This window comes from Gopherus evgoodei, chromosome 1, assembly GCF_007399415.2.
Source record: "Gopherus evgoodei ecotype Sinaloan lineage chromosome 1, rGopEvg1_v1.p, whole genome shotgun sequence".
NCBI classification, from domain to species: domain Eukaryota; kingdom Metazoa; phylum Chordata; order Testudines; family Testudinidae; genus Gopherus; species Gopherus evgoodei.
Window position 1 is genome coordinate 17,068,572 of NC_044322.1, and position 21,554 is coordinate 17,090,125.

Genomic DNA, 21,554 nt, shown 5'->3' on the forward strand with positions numbered 1-21,554 from the left:
TCTTCTTGAAATGTAAACAAACTTGTTTGTCTGAGCGATTGGCTGAACAAGAAGTAGGATTGATTAGACTTGTAGGTTCTAAAGTTTTACATTGTTTTATTTTTGAATGAAGGTTTTTTTGTACATAATTCTACATTTGTAAGTTCATCTTTCATGAAAAAGAGATTGCACTACAGTACTTGTATTAGGTGAATTGAAAAATATTATTTCTTTTGTATTTTACAGTGCAAATATTTGTAATAAGAATTAAATATAAAGTGAGCACTGTATTCTGTGTTGTAACTGAAATTAATATATTTGCAACTGTAGAAAACATCCAAAAACATTTAAATAAATGGTACTCTATTCTTGTTTAACAGCGCAATTAATCACAATTAATTTTTTTAATCACTTGACAGCCCTAATAGCTTGTAAGAAAAAACCCAAGCTATAATACAACGTAAAACCAAGAGGAAGGTTTCCATGATTTTTTATTAATATTCTGTTAAAACAGTGTTTTTAAGTATTTTCTAGATTGTTTAAAACCCAAACCTGGCAGTGCTAAGAATTTCAAAGCTAAATTGACTACAAACAAAACTGAAACCGGCATTATTGTTAAACCTGAATGAAAAACAAGAAGTAAACAAAAGGCACTGGAAGTTCAGCAATTTTGAAAATCAGACCACTTATTCAGATACTGAACATTAGGCACCCATTTTTGAAAATCTTGGTCTTAAGTCTTTTGTATTTCATGACATCTGTCAGTCTGTACCATAATAGTGTTGACATTTTATTTGTCAAATTGCCAAGTGTTTGTCCAGCACTCTAAGCATCATATACACCTCTACCCCTTTATAAGACCACCCATTATAACATGAACTTGGATATAACGTGGTAAAGCAGCGCTCCAGGGGGCGGGGCTGCGCACACCAGCGGATCAAATCAAGTTCGATATAACGCAGTTTCACCTATAACACAGTAAGATTTTTTGGCTCCCAAGGACAGCGTTATATTGAGGTAGAGGTGTATACAGAATACATAGGTAAATACATCACTTTTACAAATGTGGACAGGGATTTGTTTAATTTGGTGGATCTCAAATTGTGGACCAGGGAGCACCTGGTAGTGACACGCAAATTGCTGGCTGGTCGCATAGTGCTAGATCCTTCCCCTTGTTTCCTGTTGCTAAACTGCCTTGAAAGTTGCTAAAAATAGCTTAATTGCTTTCCCGCTGTTTCTTTTTAACAAAAGCAATTGATGTAATTGCAATAATGGGACAACCCTTCTAGTTAGGGTTCATCTGGGCACCCAATTAGCACTCAGTTAATGTGGGTTATGATTGGTTTGTTATTGGGTCACCACTGGGAGGAAGGGGTCTGAGCAATCATGTATAAGAGGAGAAATGGCTCTGAAACAATCTCTCTGTTAAGATGTGGTCCATGCTACGGAAAAGTTTGGGAAATCCTAAATTGGTAGCTCCCCTACAGGTATCCCTCCTCATGGTTTCTATAATTAAAGGGCAACTAAAATGATTAGGAGTTTGGAGAGGGTCCCATATGAGGAAAGAGACTCTTCAGCTTGGAAAAGGGGAGATTAAGGAGGGATATGATAGAGGTATATAAAATCATGAGTGATGTTGAGAAAGTGGATAAGGAAAAGTTATTTACTTATTCCCATAATACAAGAACTAATTAAGAAATTAATAGGCAGCAGGTTTAAAACAAATAAAAGGAAGTTCTTCTTCACTCAGCGCAGTCAGCTTGTGGAACTCCTTACCTGAGGAGGTGGTGAAGGCTAGGACTATAACAGTGTTTAAAAGAGAACTGGATAAATTCATGGTGGTTAAGTCCATAAATGGCTATTAGCCAGGAGGGGTAAAGAATGGTGTCCCTAGCCTCTGTTTGTCAGAGGATGGAGATGGATGGCAGGAGAGAGATCACTTGATCATTGCCTGTTAGGTTCACTCCCTGTGGTGCACCTGGCATTGGCCACTGTTGGTAGACAGATACTGGGCTAAATGGACCTTTGGTCTGACCCAGTACGGCTGTTCTTATGTTCTTAAAGGCTAAGCCCAGAACAAAATGTAAAACAGGGAAAAATTAAATCAATAGCTCATGAGACTTTGGGTCAAAAAGTAAAAGTGAAGGTCAACGCAAATGCAATTCTGCTCCTTATGGCTGCAGCAGCCCCTGACAGTAGTAGGTCTCCTGTGGTTTTACTGCAAGGGTAATATTTTCCACTGTGCACCTGTAAAGGGGATCACTCACCACAGGAGCACCTCCTTGTGGCCAGGTATCACGTAGCAGCTATCTCCCCATACAGTGACCCCTGACAATGGTGACCCCATTGCTGCAGCGGTCTCTCTTCCTGCAACTTGGCCCTTCAGCCAGATCAGGCTTTATTCCACCTCTTCTGGGGTAACAGATAATCCAACCAAACTATAGTGCAATGACCTTATAGCAGGTCTTCATCTGTCTCTGGGCTCTGTTGTCCTTTCATCCCTTACCTCAGGGAGTTTCACCCCACCTTCCCCAGTGAACAGTAGGAGAATCCAGACCTACCCTAACCTCAGGTTTCCAGGCCAAGGACCCTGTACCTGGCCCACATCTGCTCCCTCAGACTCGTTGTTACCTTTTCTATCCCCCCAGAAAGTGACTGCAGATTCTCTCCCTGCAGCCCCCTTCTGCTACAAACTTCCTCTCTTCAGAATAACCAGCCTGCTCCTGCCTAACTGGCCTTCATGTTCAGTTAAGCCTCGCTCTCTATCCAGGTGACATAATTGACTTCTAAGGTCCACATTAACCCCTTCAGGGCCTGGTGGTCTCATTGCACCACAGCTCACAGGTAAGCACAATTGTACAGAACTATGCACCTCAGCATGGAGGGGCAGGATCTGCAAGGTTTACTGTAGCTCTGGAGCTGCAGTGTGGCTCCTCTTCCACTCCATGACCTGTTGGGGAGGACTCCTTCCCTTCCAGCCCCTCTGAAGATCCCCACATACAGTCAATTACTTGGAATGCCCACTGGGGCTTCCATTTTGCACTAGTCTATCCAAGTACCTCACAGCCCAAGCACCTACACATGAAGCAAGTCAAATATCCATTTTCTAATGGACAACATACACTTTTGAGGACTATAAATTTAGGGCACGATTGTGGCATTTGGTTGCTTCTCCCTGCATACCCAGACAGTTTTTCAGGCCTATATGGAGACAGTGAGGTACACTCCTAGCCTTTGGTGTGGAGCACAGGATGAGGAAGGCTCTTTGTGCTATCCCAATAGCCCTGCCAGGATCATAAATAATCAAGCCTTTAAAAAGCACCATGCCTTTATAATTCACAACTCCTGTTTAATGTTTTACTTTATTATTTTTCATACAATGACATAACTGTTTTATCTCAAACACCCACAAATCTCTTATTCAGAATGAAACAGAAGTGCTTCAGTTAAATATGCAACACTGGGTTACGTGGGCGGCACGCCCAGCAGTAAAAGCACAAGGGTAATGCTTCCTAAAGTGGCTCTCAGCTTTCAAGTTACACAGTGCTATCAAGATTTCATTTTAATTCCCAGCCACTCTGACTAGTGAAATTAACATCCAATCAGTCATCAGCATCTGAAAAGCGTGATACGTATGTTTAAATACATAGCCAGCCCGATATACACCTCTACCCCAATAAAACGTGACCCGATATAACACGAATTCAGATCTAATGTGGTAAAGCAGCGCTACAGGGGGCGGGCCTGCGCACTCCGGCAGATCAAAGCAAGTTCAATATAACACGGTTTCACCTATAACGCAGTAAGATTTTTTTGGTTCCTGAGGACAGCGTTATATCAGGGTAGCGGTGTAGCTGAATGTCACTGTCATAGCAGTGCACAATTGACATTAAAGCACAGTCACTTAAAAAAGGGATTAGACAAAATGCCTCTTTCACATAAAGTGATACAACTAGCAAATATCAGAAATTAAAATAAAACTTCTGCCACAGTGGAAAAATCCCAGTTTCAGGAAGTTCATTGTTTGGGAATGCTGGCCAGGACGATGGAATTCTAACCTAGTGTGCTCAGTGTACTTGGGATCTTCATCTCAGGGTAACTAACTTGCATGAGTTATCACCAGATAAAAACACAGTGGAAACCAGGTGCTTCAGTTTTACAAGGTTATCTCCCCAAGGTCAACCCCTGACAGTGGTACAGGACTTTTTACCTCATGGTGAAACTAAAGTGCCTGATCTTCACTGTACCTCAGTAATAGCTCATGCATGTTAGTGATACACTTTTTTTTTTAGCCGTGAAGATAAGGTCAATGTAATAGTTATTTCTATGCAGATTTTTATTTGTGAGTAGGGCAGACAGCCTCTTGCTGGGGTCAAGAAGGTCCTGATACTTTACCAGGGGCTTTAAGTGAAGAGGTGTGTGATGTAGCGCTCTTCCTTTGGATGTTGACACTGGGAATGACATTTCCTGACCATGGACACAGAGTTAGCACAATTGATGCTGCGTTCCCCAATTAGTAAATGAGGAACATCACATCTTATGCCCTGCCCTGTGACATCAAGAAAACTATTTGGGCCATGTCTGCTGCTTAATTGGTAATTTCCAGTCCTGGAACTTCAGCCATAAACATAATGGATCAAATTCTATGAGGGGCTAAGCATGTTTAATGCCCACTGAGATCAATGGGCTATATGATTATTTCAGCTTGATACTGGGGACACAGTATACAGGTATACTGTATACAGGTCCTGATCCTGCAAGTTGCTGAATGCCCTCATTTCCCATTGACTACAATGAGAATTAAGGGTGTTCAGCAACCTCCCAGAACCAGGCTAATAATCAGCAGATCTCAGGACACAATTCTGCAAATCTTAACCACACCGAGTAGAACTTACATATCACTCGGCATGAGTAAGGACTGCAGATCGAGTGGAAACACAGCGGCAAGAGAAAATCAGAAAGACATGCTGGATCATTGCAGTTATGGATTTTAAGGAGTTAACAAATGACAAAGCCAACATAGTTTACACATAGCCAGTGAGAAGGTCTTAGACAAGAGGTAATAAATAACCCGCAAGTCTTCAGTGTTAGAGAAACAAAGCTCTTTAGAGGTCAACTAATTATCCCAACCCAGTTAACTTCTATTTTCTTTTCCTATTTTCAATTTGCTGCTATTAAAAGTCCAAATCTTTTTATTTAACTTGGAAAAAAATCAAATGACTTCAGTGCTGAAACCTTCCATGGTAATACTGAGCCCAGAGAGAACTATTACAGCCAAGTTGTGAGTACATGAAAATGCCATAGACGTTATAACAGAAACACACAAACACCCTTAACTCCATCATTTCAAACAGTGTGACTATTATAAGTAATACTGTAACAAAAATCCCTAAACTGTAACCTTGTAGTCATGCTGCTTCATTTACCACTCAGGGTACACTTATACTACTAGAACTATCATTAGTTTGTCAATACAAAAATCATCTCATCTGCTGACATATTCACATTCTGCCTTCCCAACTTTTTATTTAGCTACCAAGAAACTAGGTTACAGTTTATACTGAGAAGCCTTAAATAAATCTAAGGAAAAAGGAATATCCTGCACAATGAACATTGCTTAAACTTTAAAAAAAAGTATCACAAGATCAACACAAAAGCTCTGAGGCTTCAACTGCTCCCTAACATCAGTGGCATTTATGCCCATGATACAGATCTAAAATCCTGTATGGAATGGTATTAAATCCATAGAACTAGCAACGTATCAATAAACGGCTGTTATAAACCTGATCTGAACCTTCCCAACAATCTAAATTCATTAAAAGCAAGAGATTATTACATGAACTGAAAACTCAATTTACTCTATACATTTCATCTCTATAAATTTATACCTTATACAATTCATCTCCAAAGAAATGGTATACGAAGGTCACCAATATATTTCATCACACAATAAAAATAACCACAGTTCTTACCTTTGTCGTCGTGTCTACAGAATGATTTTCAAAAGACTGATTCTCCTTATTGTGTTCATCACATAATACGGATCCATCTGACCCATCGGAAACCGCAGACTATAAAAAAAATTCAAATAAAGCAAATGATATTCACAGAATACTACTACTTTTAATTGGAAGCATGAGTCCAGACATACAGGAGTGCAACCGTGCCTCTAATCCACACTTGTAGCTCATGAACCAGATCTGGCCCTCAATTTCTTGCCATTTGTCATTCTCCGTGGCTGATTCTGCAGCCTCTCCCACTGAAGCCTATGAGCTAATCCTGAAAAGTGCTGAGTGACCTCAACTCTCACTGACTTCAAAGGGAGTTGAGGGTGTTTAGCATCTCACAAGATCAGGCCATAAACATGGAGAGTGAAATCTTGGTAGGGCTGCTAACTTCCTAACTGCACAAAACCGAACACCTTGGCCCCACGCCTTCCCCAAGGTCCTGCCCTCCACTCACTCCACACCCGCCCCTCTGTCACTCGCTCCCTCACTTGCTCATTTTCACCAGGCTGGGGCAGAAGGTTGGTGTGCGGGAGGAGGTGAGGGCCCTGGCTGGGGAGGCGGGCTCTGCAGTGGGGCTGGGGATAAGGGCTCTGGGGTGCAGGAGGAGGGCTCTGGGCCGAGGGGTTTGGAGTGAGAGAGGGAGCTCTGAGCTGGGGCAGGGGCTTGAAGTGTGGGAGGGGGTTCAGGGTGTGGGTTCCGGGAGAGAGTTTGGGTTCAGAAGGGGACTCAGGGCTGGGGTAGAGGGCTGGGGTGTGAGGGGGATGCGTGGTGCGGGCTCCAAGAGAGAGTTTGACTACAAGAGGAGGGCTCAGAGCTGGGGCAGGTGGTCAGGGGTGCAGGAGGTAGTTTCGATGCGGGAGAGGCATGGAGTTGGGGCACAGGAAGGGGTGCGGGCTCCGGGTGGCACTTACTTCGGGTGGCTCCCCAGAAGCGGCGACATGTCCCTTGGCTCCTAGGCACAGGGGCGGCCAGGTGGCTCTGCGCCAATGGAAGCCGCAGAGCCAGCACTTGGGGTGGGACAATGCGCAGAGACCCCAGCCATCCCCCTGCCTAGGGGCCGAGCAACATGTCTCTGCTTCAGGGGAACCACATGGAGCCAGGTAGGCAGGGGCAGCTCTAGGTATTTTGCTGCCCCCAGCACAGCAGGCAGGCTGCCTTCGGCGTCTTGCCTGCAGGAGGTCCTCGGTCCCACGGATTCAGTGGCATGCCTGCGGAAGGTCCGCCGAAGCTGCGGGACCAGCGGACCTTCCGCGGGCATGCCGCCGAAGGTAACCTGCCTGCCACCCTCATGGCGACCGGCAGAGCACCCCCCGTGGCTTGCTGCCCCAGGCACGCGCTTGGCGTGCTGGTGCCTGGAGCCGCCCTTGCAGGTAGGGAGCCTGCCAGCCCCTGCACCTACCAGACTTTTAATGGCCCAGTCGGCTGTGCTGACCAGACCTGCCAGGGTCCCTTTTCAACTGGGTGTTCCTCTAGAAAACGGGATGCCTGGCAACCCTAAATCCTGGATGAATACCAAAACTCCCACTGACTTTACTTGCGGTCTAGATTTCACTCGGAGCAACCGCAGAAATGGACCCAGTAACTGTATACTGTAAACCAGGGGTTCTCAATCTTTCTCTTTCTGAAGCCCCCCCCCAACATGCTATAAAAACTCCATGGCCCACTTGTGCCATAACAGCTGTTTTTCTGCGTATTAAAGTCAAGGCAACTGTTATGAGGTAGCAAGCATGGCAATTGCCCAGGATACCACACTACAGGAGACCCCGCAAAGCAAAGTTGTTCAGGCTTCAGTTTCAGCTCTGGGTGGCCGGGCTCAGGCCCCCAGGCTTCAGGCCCATGTGGTGGGGCTTCGGCTTTCTGCCCTGGGGTCCAGCAAGTCTAATACTGGCCCCGCTTGGCAGACCCCCTGAAATCTGCTCGTGGCCCGCCAGGGGCCCCAAGACCTCTGGCTGTGAACCACACTATCCACAATTGTCTCAGTTCTTAATTACTGCAGAAAATTCTCTAAGTTACATATTTTTGAAAGTGCTCAACATTTGTGAAAGGTCATGTCTGCAAATATTTTTAAATGAAATACAATGGGGTGGGGGAGATGTTTTGTTTACATAGCATTCAGTTTTCCAATGTTTGCAAAAAGCCATCACAAAATACAAGCCTTCTTTCAAAATATCTGCAATACCAGGATATAGGAAAAGGCCAATGGTTCCACACTAATTTATGACCAAACTTCTCGTGTAAACCATTTTCTTTGAACTGATTTATTTATAGATTATAGGCAAAGTGTTTAGTGCTTGTGGTTTTCCTACTAAACATTCAGCACAGTACTGTAGATTTTTCATTTATGAGATAAATATTAATAGCTTTTCAAGAACACGGAACCGGAAAGTGGGGTGGAATCAAACAGTGCTATGCTCTGTCCCACATGCTGTTGAGTGCCATAAAAATCATGAGTGATGTAAAGCCGTCCTGATTAGACCATTCACTGGGAGCAGTCAATTTTAACACAACAGGCAAGCAACTGTCAGCATTTTAAATAGGCCAACTACTGCCAGCACCATTTAGAAAACAATGGGCCAGTGCCAAAAAAATGGCCCAAATCCTATCCACATGTTCAAATCCTCTGGTGCTAACTTGTTTATTTAGCGCTTAGTCCAGTAATGTACAGAGCACTCTAAGCCCCATCCAGCAAAGTACTTAAACGCGTGCTTACCTTCACTGAAGCCAGTGGGACTAGAGACATGCTTTAAGGTAAGCCTGTGCGTAAGTGCTATTTAACGCTATACGGCATAAGCCTTTAGGACCCAATATTACTCCTATCTATCTGTCGTAGGTGCTCATACAGTCTTCATCATCACAGTGTCTGAGCGCCTCACAATCCTTAATGCTTCCATCTTCACAACACCCCTGTGAGGTAAGGCAGTGATTGTCAGGAGCACAGCTGGCTCCCAGCCAGGTCACTAGGCAAACTCAGCTGGGCCCCATGAACTTCCTCCAAATGGCCAGGCTTCCTCGCTGGGCAGGAGACCCTATCGCCTGCTACGAGCCTTGCTGCAGCAGCATCACAGTAGCTGCTTAATATGGGCCATGTCCTCAGCTGTCCTTGCCTTACTCCTGGTTCCAGTCCTTGTTCCAGCTCTAGCCTGCCTCCTCTCTGCTCTGGTTTAGTCTGCGACTCCTGCTCTCCTCCTGATCCTGGAGCAGGTTTTACACTCCACTTGCCAGAGTTTATGCTCCTTTCTATTTCCTCACTAGGATTTAACTTCCACATTTTAAAGGATGCCTTTTTTTGCCTCTCACTGCTTCTTTTACTTTGTTGTTTAGCAACAGTGGCACTTTTCTGGTTCTCTATGTTTTTCAGTTTGGGGTATACATTTAAGTTGAACCTGCATTATGTCGTTAAAAAGTTTCCAGGCAGCCTGCAGGGATTTCACTTTTGACACTGTACATTTTAATTTCTGTGTAACTAACCTCCTCATTTTTGTGTAATCCCCCTTTCTGAAATTAAATGCTATAGTGTTGGGCTCAGGTGTTTTCCCCGCCACATGGATGTTACATTTCATTATATTGTGGTCACTATTATCAAATGGTTTCTCTATATTCACCTCTTGGACCAATCCTGTGCTCCACTTAGGACTAAATCAAGAATTCTCTCTCCTCTTGTTGGTTCCAGGATTGCTCCAAGAAGCAGTCATGTACAGTGTCAAGAAACTTTATGTCTGCATTTTGTCCTGAGGTGACATGTACCTAGTCAATATGGGGATAGTTGAAATCCCCCATTATTACTGAGTTTTGTATTTTTATAAACTATCTAATCTCCCTGAGCATTTTGCAGTCACTATCACCATTCTGATAAAATGATTGGTAGTAAATTCTTGCATGGAATTACTATCCATAGAGATTCTATGGGACAAGTTTTTTTCATTTAAGATTTTTACTTCATTTGATTCTATGCTTTCTTTCAAATATAGCACCACTCCCCCACCAGCATGACCTGCTCTGTCCTTCCAATATATTTTATACCCTGGTACTACTGATTATCCTCATTCCACTAAGTAGTCAGAGATCATAGAATATCAAGGTTGGAAGGGACCTCAAGAAGATTGTCTAATCCAACTCTGCTTAAAGCAGGACCAATCCCCAGACAGATTTTTGCCTCAGATCCCTAAATGGCCTCCTCAGGGATTGAGCTCACAACCCTGGGTTTAGCAGGCTAATGCTCAAACCATGGAGCTATCCCTCCCCCCCGAAGGAACAGTAACCTGTTTCCACCTAGTTTCAAACCAGGGATGTTTCATGTGTTAGGTGAACGTGATAACCACTACACTAGAGTCGCCCTGAGCATGGGGTTGCATAACTGACCATCTTGGCTAATAGCCATTGGTAGACCTTGTGAGGGGTTAGGTCACAGAAACTCCCCCTTGGGACTGCCACCTGATCTGCTCAGACTACCTCTGAGCCCATTTTCCCTGGCAGCTTGGGACTTCAATACCCAGCCCAGCTGTGCCAGACATGCTAGCCTGCTACAAACACACACCCAGGTCTGAACAACATCCCCCAAAAGCTGCAGGCTTAATTGAAAACAGCTTAAGAAGTGCTCTTTTCTCCAACACCCAGATACCCCTTTCTCAATGGGGTCCAAACCCCAAATAAATCAGTTTTACTCTGTATAAAGCTTATAGAGGGCAAACTCATAAATTGCTCGCCCTCTATAACACTGATAGAGAATATTCACAGCTGTTTGCTCCCCCAGGTATTAACACTTGCTCTGAGTTAACTAATAAGCAAAAAGTGATTGAATTAAATATAAAAAGTAGGATTTAAGTGGTTCCAAGTAATAACAAAATAAAACAAAACCATGCAAGTCTAACCCTAATACAATAGGAAACTAAATGCAGGTAAATCTCACCCTCAGAGATGTTCCAATAAGCTTCTTTGACAGATTAGACTTCTTCCTAGTCTGGGTCCTGCAGTCACTCACACCCCTGTAGTTATTGTCCTTTGTACCAGTGTCATAAACAGATAGCTAAGGGTTAATGTCTCTTTCACCTGGAAAGGGGTAACAAAAAACACCTGACCAGAGGACCAATCAGGAAACAAGACTTTTTCAAATCTGGGTGGAGGGAAGTTTTGGGTGTGAGTTCTTTGTTCTTTGTCTTGGATCTGACCCTCTCGGCTCTGAGAGTGATTTTTCTATCTCTAGGTTTTCTAATCTTCTGTTTCCAAGTTGTAAGTACAAGGATAGTAAGACAATAGATTTATATTGTTTTTTTGTATTTACATGTGTGTAGTTGCTGGAATGTTTTAAATTGTATTCTTTTTGGATAAGGCTGTTTATTCATTTTTTCCTTTAAGCAATTGACCCTGTATATTGTCATCTTATTACAGAGACTATATTTTATGTCCTTTTTCATTCTTTTTATATAAAGCTTTCTTTTTAAGACCTATTGGAGTTTTTCTTTAGTGGGGACTCCAGGGAACTGAGTCTGCAGCTCACCAGAGAATTGGTGGGAGGGGGAAGTCAGGGTAAAAATCTCTTTGTGTTAGATTTACTAAGCCTGACTTTGCATACCCTCTGGGTGAGGGGGGAGAGAGGTTAGCTCTCTCGGTGCTTGTGTTTCAAGGACTTGAAACAGGGAGGGTAGAATCCCTTTGTTTAGATTCACGGAGCTTGCTTCTGTATCTCTCTCCAGGAACCCAGGGAGGGAACACCTGGAGGGGAGGAGGGGGAAGGGAAATGGTTTATTCCCCTTTGTTGTGAGACTCAAGGAATCTGAGTCTTGGGGTCCCCCAGGGAAGGTTTTGGGGAGACCAGAGTGAACTAGGCACTGTATAATTCTTAGCTGGTGGCAGCGATACTAGGTCCAAGCTGGTACCTAAGCTTGGAGGTTTTCATGCTAATATCCATATTTTGGACGCTAAGGTCCAGATCTGGGAAGAAATGGTGTGCAGCATTGTGGGAAAGATAGAATCCAGAAGCCAGTAGGAATATTATATTTTTCTTTTCTCTGCTAGGGGCTTTTAAGCAGAGAGGGTTTGGTTTTAAAAGGAACCAGAGAGAATTTTTTTTTTCTGTTCTCTCCTGGCAGTAGCTTGCATATTAAGAAGAAATGTTATGACAACCAGTTTCTTTCAGGCATCTCTTTGGAGTGGAGAAGCTATCTTTTGAGCCAGCTGAAGAGAAAATGGAGGGGCTTTCAGGGCCTTTTATAGCCTATCTCTTGTGCAAGTCTCTAGCCACCTGGGCAAGTCACATGTCTATGAATGAATCAGCTTTTTGAAGGCAACACCATTGTTTACATGTTAGTTTGAACGTTCCCAGGAAAGCTCAGATGTGGATTAGTGTCTCCAAAATCCACTGTTATTTAAGTTCTCCCAATTACTTGAATAACCTCTTCACACTATGTTGATCAAATCTGTCTTATGTGCTTCCTAAAGCAAACACTTTAAATACAAGCATAGAGACAACGCTCATAACTTGAGATATGAAAATCATCGATGCATACAGATAGGATGAATATATTCAATAGATCATAACCTTTGCAAAGATATGTTTCATGGCATAACGAACATAAAACATATTCCAGTTATGTCATATTTACACTCATAAGCATATTTCTATAAAGCATTATGGAGCGCAATGTCACAGACCTATCCTCCATGAACTTATCTAGTTCTTTTTTGAACCCAGTTATACTTTTGGCCATCACAACATCCCACAGCAATGGGTTCATAGGTTAACTTTGCATTGAAACAGTGAAATAGTACTTTTATTTTAATCAAACCTATTGCCTATTAATTTCATCAGGTGACCCCTGGTTTTGGTATTGTTGGAAACAGTAAATAACATTTCTTTATTCACTTTTGCCACGCCATTCATATTTTTATAGACCTCTATAGTAGCCCCCTATCATCTCTTTTCTAAGATGAACAGTCCTAGTCATTTTAGTCTTTCCTCACATGGAAGCTGTTACATGCCCTTGATCATCTGGCTGCCCTTCTCTGAAACTTTTCCAGTTCCACTATAACCTTTTTGAGATGCAGCGACCAAAACTGGACACAGCATTCAAGGTGTGATACACTATGGATTTATACAGTGGCATTATAATATTTTCAGTCTTATTTTCAATCCCTTTCCTAACAGTTCCTAAAATTCTGTAAGCCTTTTGGCCCGCTGCTATGCACTGAGCTGAAGTTTTCAGAGAACTATCCACAATGAGTCTTGAGCACTAACACTTAATTTAGAAAAAATCATTACTAACCTGTTCTGTTACTGTTGTTCTTCAAGATGCGTTGCACATGGCCATTCAACTCTTCTTGTCTGTGCACCAAGTGCACGGCAGTTGGAAACTTTTTTCCCTCAACAGTACCTGTTGGGCTGCTCAAGTGCCCTCTGCTTCTATGTGCCACTGCATACAGGTATCAAGGGCAGAGCTACTCCCTTGTCCCCTCAGTTCCTTCTTGCAAGAACTTCTATGCAGAGGGGTGGGAAGGCAGGTCGTGGAATGGATATGTTCAACACATGTCAAAGAACAACAGTTACGGAACAGATTAATAACAGTTTTTTCTTCTTTAAGTGTTTGCACACATGCATTCCTCTCTTGCTGACTCACAAGCTGTGAAACAGGAGGCGGGATTGGAATATATCTGAATGAAGACAGGAGGAAAACTCCAACTGTAGCATCATCTCTCGCGTCTTGAGTGAAGGCATAGTGAGATGCAAATGTGTGAACTGAGGACTAAGTTGCCTCTCTACAAAAGTCCAGAATTAGAACACGTCCCAGAAAAGCTGCAGAGGCCAAATGTGATCTCATGAAATGAGTTGTGACTCTGCTCGATGGGGTGATGTTAGACAGGTCATAGCATATGCATATACATGAGGCTAGCCAAGAAGAAATTCTCAGAGGAGAGTGCCCTTTTATTCTGTCTGCAACCACAATGAACAGTTGAGAGGACTTACGGAACTGCTTGGTTCTGTCCAGGTAGAATACCAGAGCTCTTCTGATATCCGGAGTGTGCAAATATTTTCCTTCTCTACTCAAGTATGGTTTCATGAAGAATGCCATAAAGTAAACTGACTGGTTGACATGCAATGAGGACACCACTGCCCAAACCTCAGATGAGGGCACAGGTAAACCTTGCCCTTGAAGATAGTATAGGGTGGCCCAGTTATTAACACAAGCAGCTCTCCTATCCTTATAGCAGAAGTGATGGCAACGAAATGCCACCTCCATTGATAGATGTAGCAGAGAGTAGTAAGTAGCCAAAAGTTCAAATGGGAGACCCATATGCCTTGACAACACCAAGTTTAGGTCCCATGGGGAAACAGGGTTGTGCACCTGAGGATACACTTTGACTAGGTCTATGGTAGTAAGAACATGTCTGTAAGGGAACCAAGGCTGCGACCTCACAGGTAAAAGAACTGATGACACTTTCTGTGGATCTTTTTGCAAATAGGTCTACTTAGGGAGACCCTCCACCATTGGAAATTGATTCTGGACACATCCTGGGAAAGAGACCAGTTGAGGTGACTCAAACAGTTTGCTTTGGACACCCAGTAGGCAAGAAGCTTCTAGCTCTATTGAGTTGGTAATGCAAAATTCCCAAAGAGTTGCCTCTTGCCAGAGCTGAGAAGAGCGAGTTCCTCCCTGCCTGTTGAGATATAGCATTGCCATTGTGCTGTCTGTGAAGATTAACAGGCTTTCCCTTTTTTCCCCCTTCTGTGGCAGAAAAACCTGGCATGCCAATCTGATTGCCTTCAGCTCACTGATGTTGATGTGTAAAGCTAAGTCCTCTGTAGACTACAATCCCTGAGTCTGTAGAGAACCCAGATAGGGACCCCCTCAGCCAAAGGCAGAAGCGTCCATCACTAACGTGAGCATCAGTTGCAGGCTGGCAAAGGGAATGCCCAGACATATATTAGTCAGACTTGTCCACCAATCTAGGAAGGTGAGGGTACCCTCACCACCATATCTAGAGGGTGATGGCTTGGTGAGGAAAATGAAGCTAGCCAACCCTGTAGAATTTTGAGGCACAGTCTGGCATATTGGACCACATATGTGCACGAGGCCTTATGCCCCAGGAACCTCAAACAGTTTTGCGCTGTTGTGACCAGGTGAACTTTGAGATCTATAACAACAATTAATCAAATTTTCTGAAACCTCCAGCCTGGAAGAAAAACTCTGACTTGAATTAGGGGCAGTACTGGACTCATTAGCTCTAGCCTCTGGAGCTGGAAAAGGAAAGATTTCTCTGTGTTGACTAGCAGTCCCAGAGCACTGAAGGTTGACTGGATCAGAGACACACTGAACAGCACCTGCTCCCTGGATTGGCCCCTCACAAGCCAGTCATCCAGGTAGGGATAAGCTCCACAACTTTCATTAAAAAAACTTGGACGCTGCAGCCATGCCAAATGGTAGTATAATACACTGGTAACAATTTTGATTAATCAGAAATCTGAGTTATTTCCTGTGAGCTTGATTGATTGCCATATGGAAGTAGACATCTTTTAGCTCAAGGATGACATACCAGTTTCCAGGGCTCAGGGAGGGAACAATAGAAGTTAGAGTGACCATGCAAAGCATTATGTTTTTTAAGAATCTGTTTAGTTGACCAGATCTAAAATTGGTCTGAGAGCCCCCTTCACTTTCAGGATTAGGAAATAGCAAGAATAAAATCCTGTCCTTCTGTGACACTGTGGAACCTTCTCTATGGTACTCACCTGAAAGAGAGATAGTACCTCCTTGTGAGTGAGGACAGGGAAGGCATGTGGGAAGGAGGGATAGAAACAAATTGGAGGGTATAACTGCAGTATTCAAACCCATTGGTCTGGAGTAATTTGGGACCAAGCACTGAGGAAGTGGAAAAGATGGTTTACAAATATGGGGGACATAGGGTCTGGAAACATGGAGACTAACCCATCAAAATGATTGCTTAGCAGTTCCTGGGTGTCTAGAAGGGCCCAGAGCTGGAGCTGAAACAGAAGAAGGGGCAGGCCTCTGCTATAACCCCTCTCTACTTTATTGACAGGTCCTGATGAGGAGGCAGAGTGGGATAACAGGGCGTCTGCTGAGGCTGATAGTGTTTTCTGACTGGGCGGATGAGTACAAATCCAAGGATTTCTGTCACCCTTAAGGCCATAGAGCAGGGGTAGGTAACCTATGACAAAGTTGGCACGCAAGCTGATTTTCAGTGGCACTTACACCGCCCAGGTCCTGGTCACCAGTCCGGGGGGCTCTTCATTTTAATTTAATTTTAAATGAAGCTTCTTAAACATTTTAAAAACCTTATTTACTTTACATACAACAATAGTTTAGTTATATATTATAGACTTATAGAAAGAGACCTTTTAAAAATGTTAAAATGTATTACTGGCATGCGAAACCTTAAATCAGAGTGAATAAATGAAGACTCGGCACACTACTTCTGAAAGGTTGCTGACCCCTGCCATAGAGTTTTCTGTCTGTCTGCTCTGACAGCAGGGAAGGACTTTCAAAAGATAAGTCCTGAATAGTATGCTGGACTTCACAGGGTAGGCTGAAAGACTGCAGCCATGAGGAGCTCTGCACAGAGACCGCAGAAGCCATGGTCCTAGCAGTCAAGTCTGCAGCATCCAGCCCAGCGTGCAGAGAAGTCCACGTCACCCATCTGCACTCATTCACCAGCAAAGAGAACTCCTGCCTAGCATCCTCAGGCAACAGATGTTTGAATTTCTCCAAAGAGCCTCACAATTTCAAATCAAAATTTCCCAGCAGAGCCTGTTAGTTGGCAATTCTAAGCTGTAACCCCCCAGTTAAATAAACTTTCCTATCAAATAAATCTTTTTTGTTTGCCTCTTGATTTGGGGGTTGCAGCTTGATGCCCCTGGGGTTCCCTTTCATTAGCTGCTGCAACCATTAGCAACCCCAGAGGAGGATGGGAGTATAAGATGTTAAACCCTTGGGAAGGTACATAATACTTGCATTCTACCTGCTTTGAGGTGGCATGCAAGGAAGATGCGGTATGTCATAGTGTCTTTACAGGCTCCAATACCGCTTCATTGATTGGCACTGCCACTCTAAATAGACCTGCTGTAGATAATATATCAATCAGGTGAAGAGAAGACTCTCTGATTTCCTGGATCTGAATGTCCAAGTCCAAAGACACCCTCTTTATGAATTCCTGCTATGCCTTATAATCATCGGGAGGGGATGATGTTGTGTTCGAGGAAACCGCCTCGTCTGGTGAGGACAAGGATGAAGCTGACTGGATGTGGTTCACCTCTTCCTCAAGAGCCTCTTCCTGAGGCTCAGCACTGGACCAGGTACCAGCCACTGGAGTCAGGGTGGCATGATGCAAGGATTCGTCCCATCCAGACAAAGGCACTGAGTAGGAATGATGAGGATCTAGAAGTTGGGTGAAAACCCTAGGAGTTCCAAAAGGGCCAGGGGCTGGATGCCAGTGACCTCCTGACCACATTGCCATAAAAGCTCACATTGTGGGGTCGCAAAGGTACCCAGAGAGGAAGAATCTAGGCAGAGGGTGGTGGGTCCTGCTCTGAGGTGGAGAGATATTTGAGCCCACCTCAAAGTCCAAAGAAGGCAACTCTCCTTCCACTGACCACAAGGGGGTTGTCCTGGTTGGTGCCAGGGACCAGTGCTGAGAACCAGGCACTGGCTGGAAAGACCTCATCAGTGCTGACTCCTGCTTAGACTGTACTGATGAGTGGGTAGACTGTCCAGGAAGTAGGCAGCCGGTGCAGGGCCAGGTCCTGCATCACAGATGTTGGTGCTGAGTGGTCTAACACGACTGACTTTATAGAGGGAGCGGATTCCTGTACCAAAAAGCAGAGTAAATTACTTGCCACCGCAAATGCTGAAGTATAGTCAGCACCAAGATCTTATCAGATCGATGTGATATGGCTGAAGTTGTTGGTGCCGTTTCTGGCACCAGACTCGAAGATTTCCATTCCAGCACTGCAGGCAACAGTGCTGTCTTAGGCCCAGTGCCAGGGCTTGCCAGGCCTGAGCCCTAGCACCTCTAGGTTTGACAGCTCATAGCCCCAGCACCTCTGGGCTTGCTGCATCAGTTATGAGTGTAGAAAAATTGCTTGAGCCCTGACACCTCTTTCATTATAAATTAAGTGCTGCTTAGGCCCCAATTTGGAGGAGTGCCTCGATCTTGATTGCACTCTACTTGACTCCCCTTCCACCTGCTTTACAGGCTTGAGGGGTGGAATCTTCCTCTGGTTGGTGCCTTTGTGGAAGGCTTATGCTTCTCCCTAGGAATAGGTAAGGGTGACCAATGCTGGGACTCCGATAGTCTTGAAGGCACACTTTGGACTGAAGCTGCAGCACTCAGCACTGACTCAAACAGGGATGGCTCCAAGGGTGGTCTTAGCACTGCCTCCATTAGCAGGAACTTCAGCCTCGCGTCCCTATCTTTTTTTAACCTAAATTTGAAGTCTCAACAAATCTGGCTCCAGTCCTTCACGTTTGCCTTGCCCAAAAACTTGAGGTTTTGGGCAGGAAGCACATGGTTTGAAGCCTGGTACTGAAGCATGACTCAGTATTGGCAACAAAACCCTGAAACAGGGAAAAACAAAAAAAGCAACCTTTTTTTTTTTTTTTAAATCACTGAAACTTACTAACTAGAACTAGACTATGTACACAAAGGCTGGGAGAAAACTGCTCTAGCAATTGACAGGGGTTCCAACAATTACTGTGGGCAGTTAGAAGAAACTGAGGGGCTAGGGGGCTCTGCTTCCATTCAGTGGTATATGGCAGCAGAGAGGGCTCAAGCCGCCTGACCAGTATCACTGATGGAAAAAGTTCCTGACAGCTGTGCTCTGGGCACACAGACAATAAGAGTGGAATGTACATGTGCAACCACTCAAAGAACCCATCATTATATATATGTAGTTGGAATTATTTTTCCCATGTACATTACTTTGCACTTATCAACATTGAATTTCATCTGCTATTTTGTTGCCTAGTCACCCAATTTTTTGAGATCCTCCTATAACTCTTCACAGTCAGTTTTGGACAACTGAATAATTTTGTACTTTAATAATTTTGTAACATCCGCAAACTTTGCCACCTCATTCTTTAGCCCTTTTTCCAGATCATTGAAGAATATGATGAACAGCACTGGTCACAGTACAGATCCTTGGGAGACCCTGCTATTTACCTCTCTCCACTGTGAAAACTGACCATTTAATCCTACCCTTTGTTTCCTGTCTTTTAAACACTTACTGATCCACAAGAGCACCCTCCCTCTTGTCCCGTGACTGCTTACTTTGCTTAAGAGACTCTGGTGATGGACCTTATCAAAGGCTTTCTGAAAATGCAAGTACAGTATATCAATTGGTTAACCTTGTTCATATGTTTAACACCCTCAATGAATTCTAATAGATTGGTGAGGCATGATTTCCCTTTACAAAAGCTGTGTTGACTCTTCCCCAGCATATGTTCATCTAAGTGTCTGATAATCCTGTTCTTTACTGTAGTTTCAACCAGTTTGCCTGGTACCAAAATTAGGCTTACTGGCCTATAATTGAAAGGATTGTCTCTGGAGCCTTTTTAAAATAAATAAATAAATCAGCACTACATTAACTAGTCGTCTGGTACACAGACCGAATTAAGCAGTAGGTTACATAGTATAGTTAATAGTTCTGCAATTTCATATTTGAGTTCCTTCAGAACTCTTGTGTGAATAACATCTGGTTTTGGTGACTTAGTACTGTTTAATTAATTAATTTTTTCCAAAATCACCTCTGTATATTTTGTCGACATTCAGTTGTTTGCCTTCATGTGTTACATTTAACTCTATTTCATTTGGCTGGTTCTCACTAGCTCCTACCTGTATTTTACCAACTTCTTTTCTGTTCTCTGTACTAGGACGTAGAGTTCCACCTTTAATAAATTTATCCCTAAGGGATCCCTAAGCACCTGCTGGCTTTCTTCCAGATCTCAATTTAAAAAATCCTCTACCACCTTTTTAATTTCACATGCCAGCAGCCTCGCTGATTCCTCTTCTCTTCACCCAGAGTTGATCTGGGTCTCTAGTTTCTTGCACATGTAATTCACACTCAAGTAAATGGTTCTTTTCCAGGCTTTAGGGTCAAGTTGCACTAGCTAATACTACCTAAGGGCCCAACTCTGAGAGGTGATGAGTCACTCCTCACAGGTGCCCTCCCAGTTGACTTTCACAGTACTCAGATACTATGGGCATGGGAGCCATGTAAATAGATAAATAGCACTCAGCACCTCAGTAAATTAAACATTAACTTGGTACATGCCAATTAGGAGCAAAATCTAACTCTTATGTAATTTTGATAGTTTAAAAAACATCATCAGAATGTACAGAAACATTCTACATTTCCTAAATTATTTTTCATTATTTGTTATGGTAGCACCTACCGGGGTCTGGGGCAAATTACAGACATTCCAGGAGGGACAGTCCTGGCCACAGAGCAGTCTAAGGAAAAGCTGCCAAAATATTCTTACATATCTAAGAATGCTGGTATTCTATTCATACAATATATCATCATGGACATTACTTCTTATTTCAAAACATACATGAAGTCCCATCAGTTGCCAAAATCTTAGTTTTATTTAAGAAGAGGAAAGGAGTTTTGAAATGGGTGTAGGCAGCATACATAACAATTACAATATCTTTTTAGTAATTAATGTAGTGTAACCTCTGGTTAGTATAAAATACTTTTATGATTCCTACAGACAGTGTTATCAGCTAGGTGAACCAAACGTATTAACTTTTTGCTCCAGTCATCAGAAATAGACTTGCCCTAATCCTAAGAGGTACTTACTCTCTGCCACTCCTAAATGGAACCTGCCCATAAATTCTCAACACTGCAGAATATATTATTTATCAAATGGGCACTACTGAAAAGTCTCTGGTAAGAAAAAGCTTCCATTTGTTTATATAACGTTGTTTACAAATGCGTCCCCATTAGTTGACTCCAGTATTTTGCAAGAATATAAACCATACCATAAAGTAGTATGAAATGTTTCAATTGTTTGCCTTAGGAAAATGGGTCAGAGATTAATTGAGAAGAGCAGTAAAATAAGGATATTAAGAGGATACAAACAGCTCAAGTAAGACAGCAATAATAATAAATCTGGGGCATCTCTCTCTACACTGTATTAAAGGTCAACATGCAATAGCAGAATAATATATAGTTCTCCAAGATGTACAAAGTACACATTAGCAATCCACCTAAAACACAATAGATATTTACCTCTTTGTTTTGAAATATGACTAAGCTTGTCTGTGCAAAATACTGGCAAAAGAGGGCCTCTACTGTGTGTTGGAAAAGGGATTTTAAAAAGGAGGAAATTTGGGGCCTGATTCGCCTCACTCTTATTCTTGAGTTGCACCAGTGTAGGTCAGACACACCATCTTTAGAAGCAATCCCTAGGTCTATGCTACCTATGAGGTCTCACAGAACCCAGTGGATTCAAGAGCTGACAGTTGGCAAAAGATGTGTTTCAGTGATGTAAAGGCATGTAGATATCCTGGATTGTCCATATCAACAATGAACTGGAAACAGAACCCACTCCTGTGCACAGT

General features: G+C 43.3%; 1 protein-coding gene across 1 annotated transcript in view; it reads right to left on the minus strand.

Annotated features, from left to right (window-relative positions):
• The window catches only part of DLG2 (discs large MAGUK scaffold protein 2), a 1,569,268-nt gene that overhangs the window by 1,279,422 nt on the left and 268,292 nt on the right, over positions 1-21,554 (minus strand). The window contains exon 4 of the mRNA XM_030558530.1: positions 5,952-6,050. Coding sequence (XP_030414390.1) covers positions 5,952-6,050 — 99 coding nt within the window. The remainder of the gene's footprint in view (positions 1-5,951; positions 6,051-21,554) is intronic.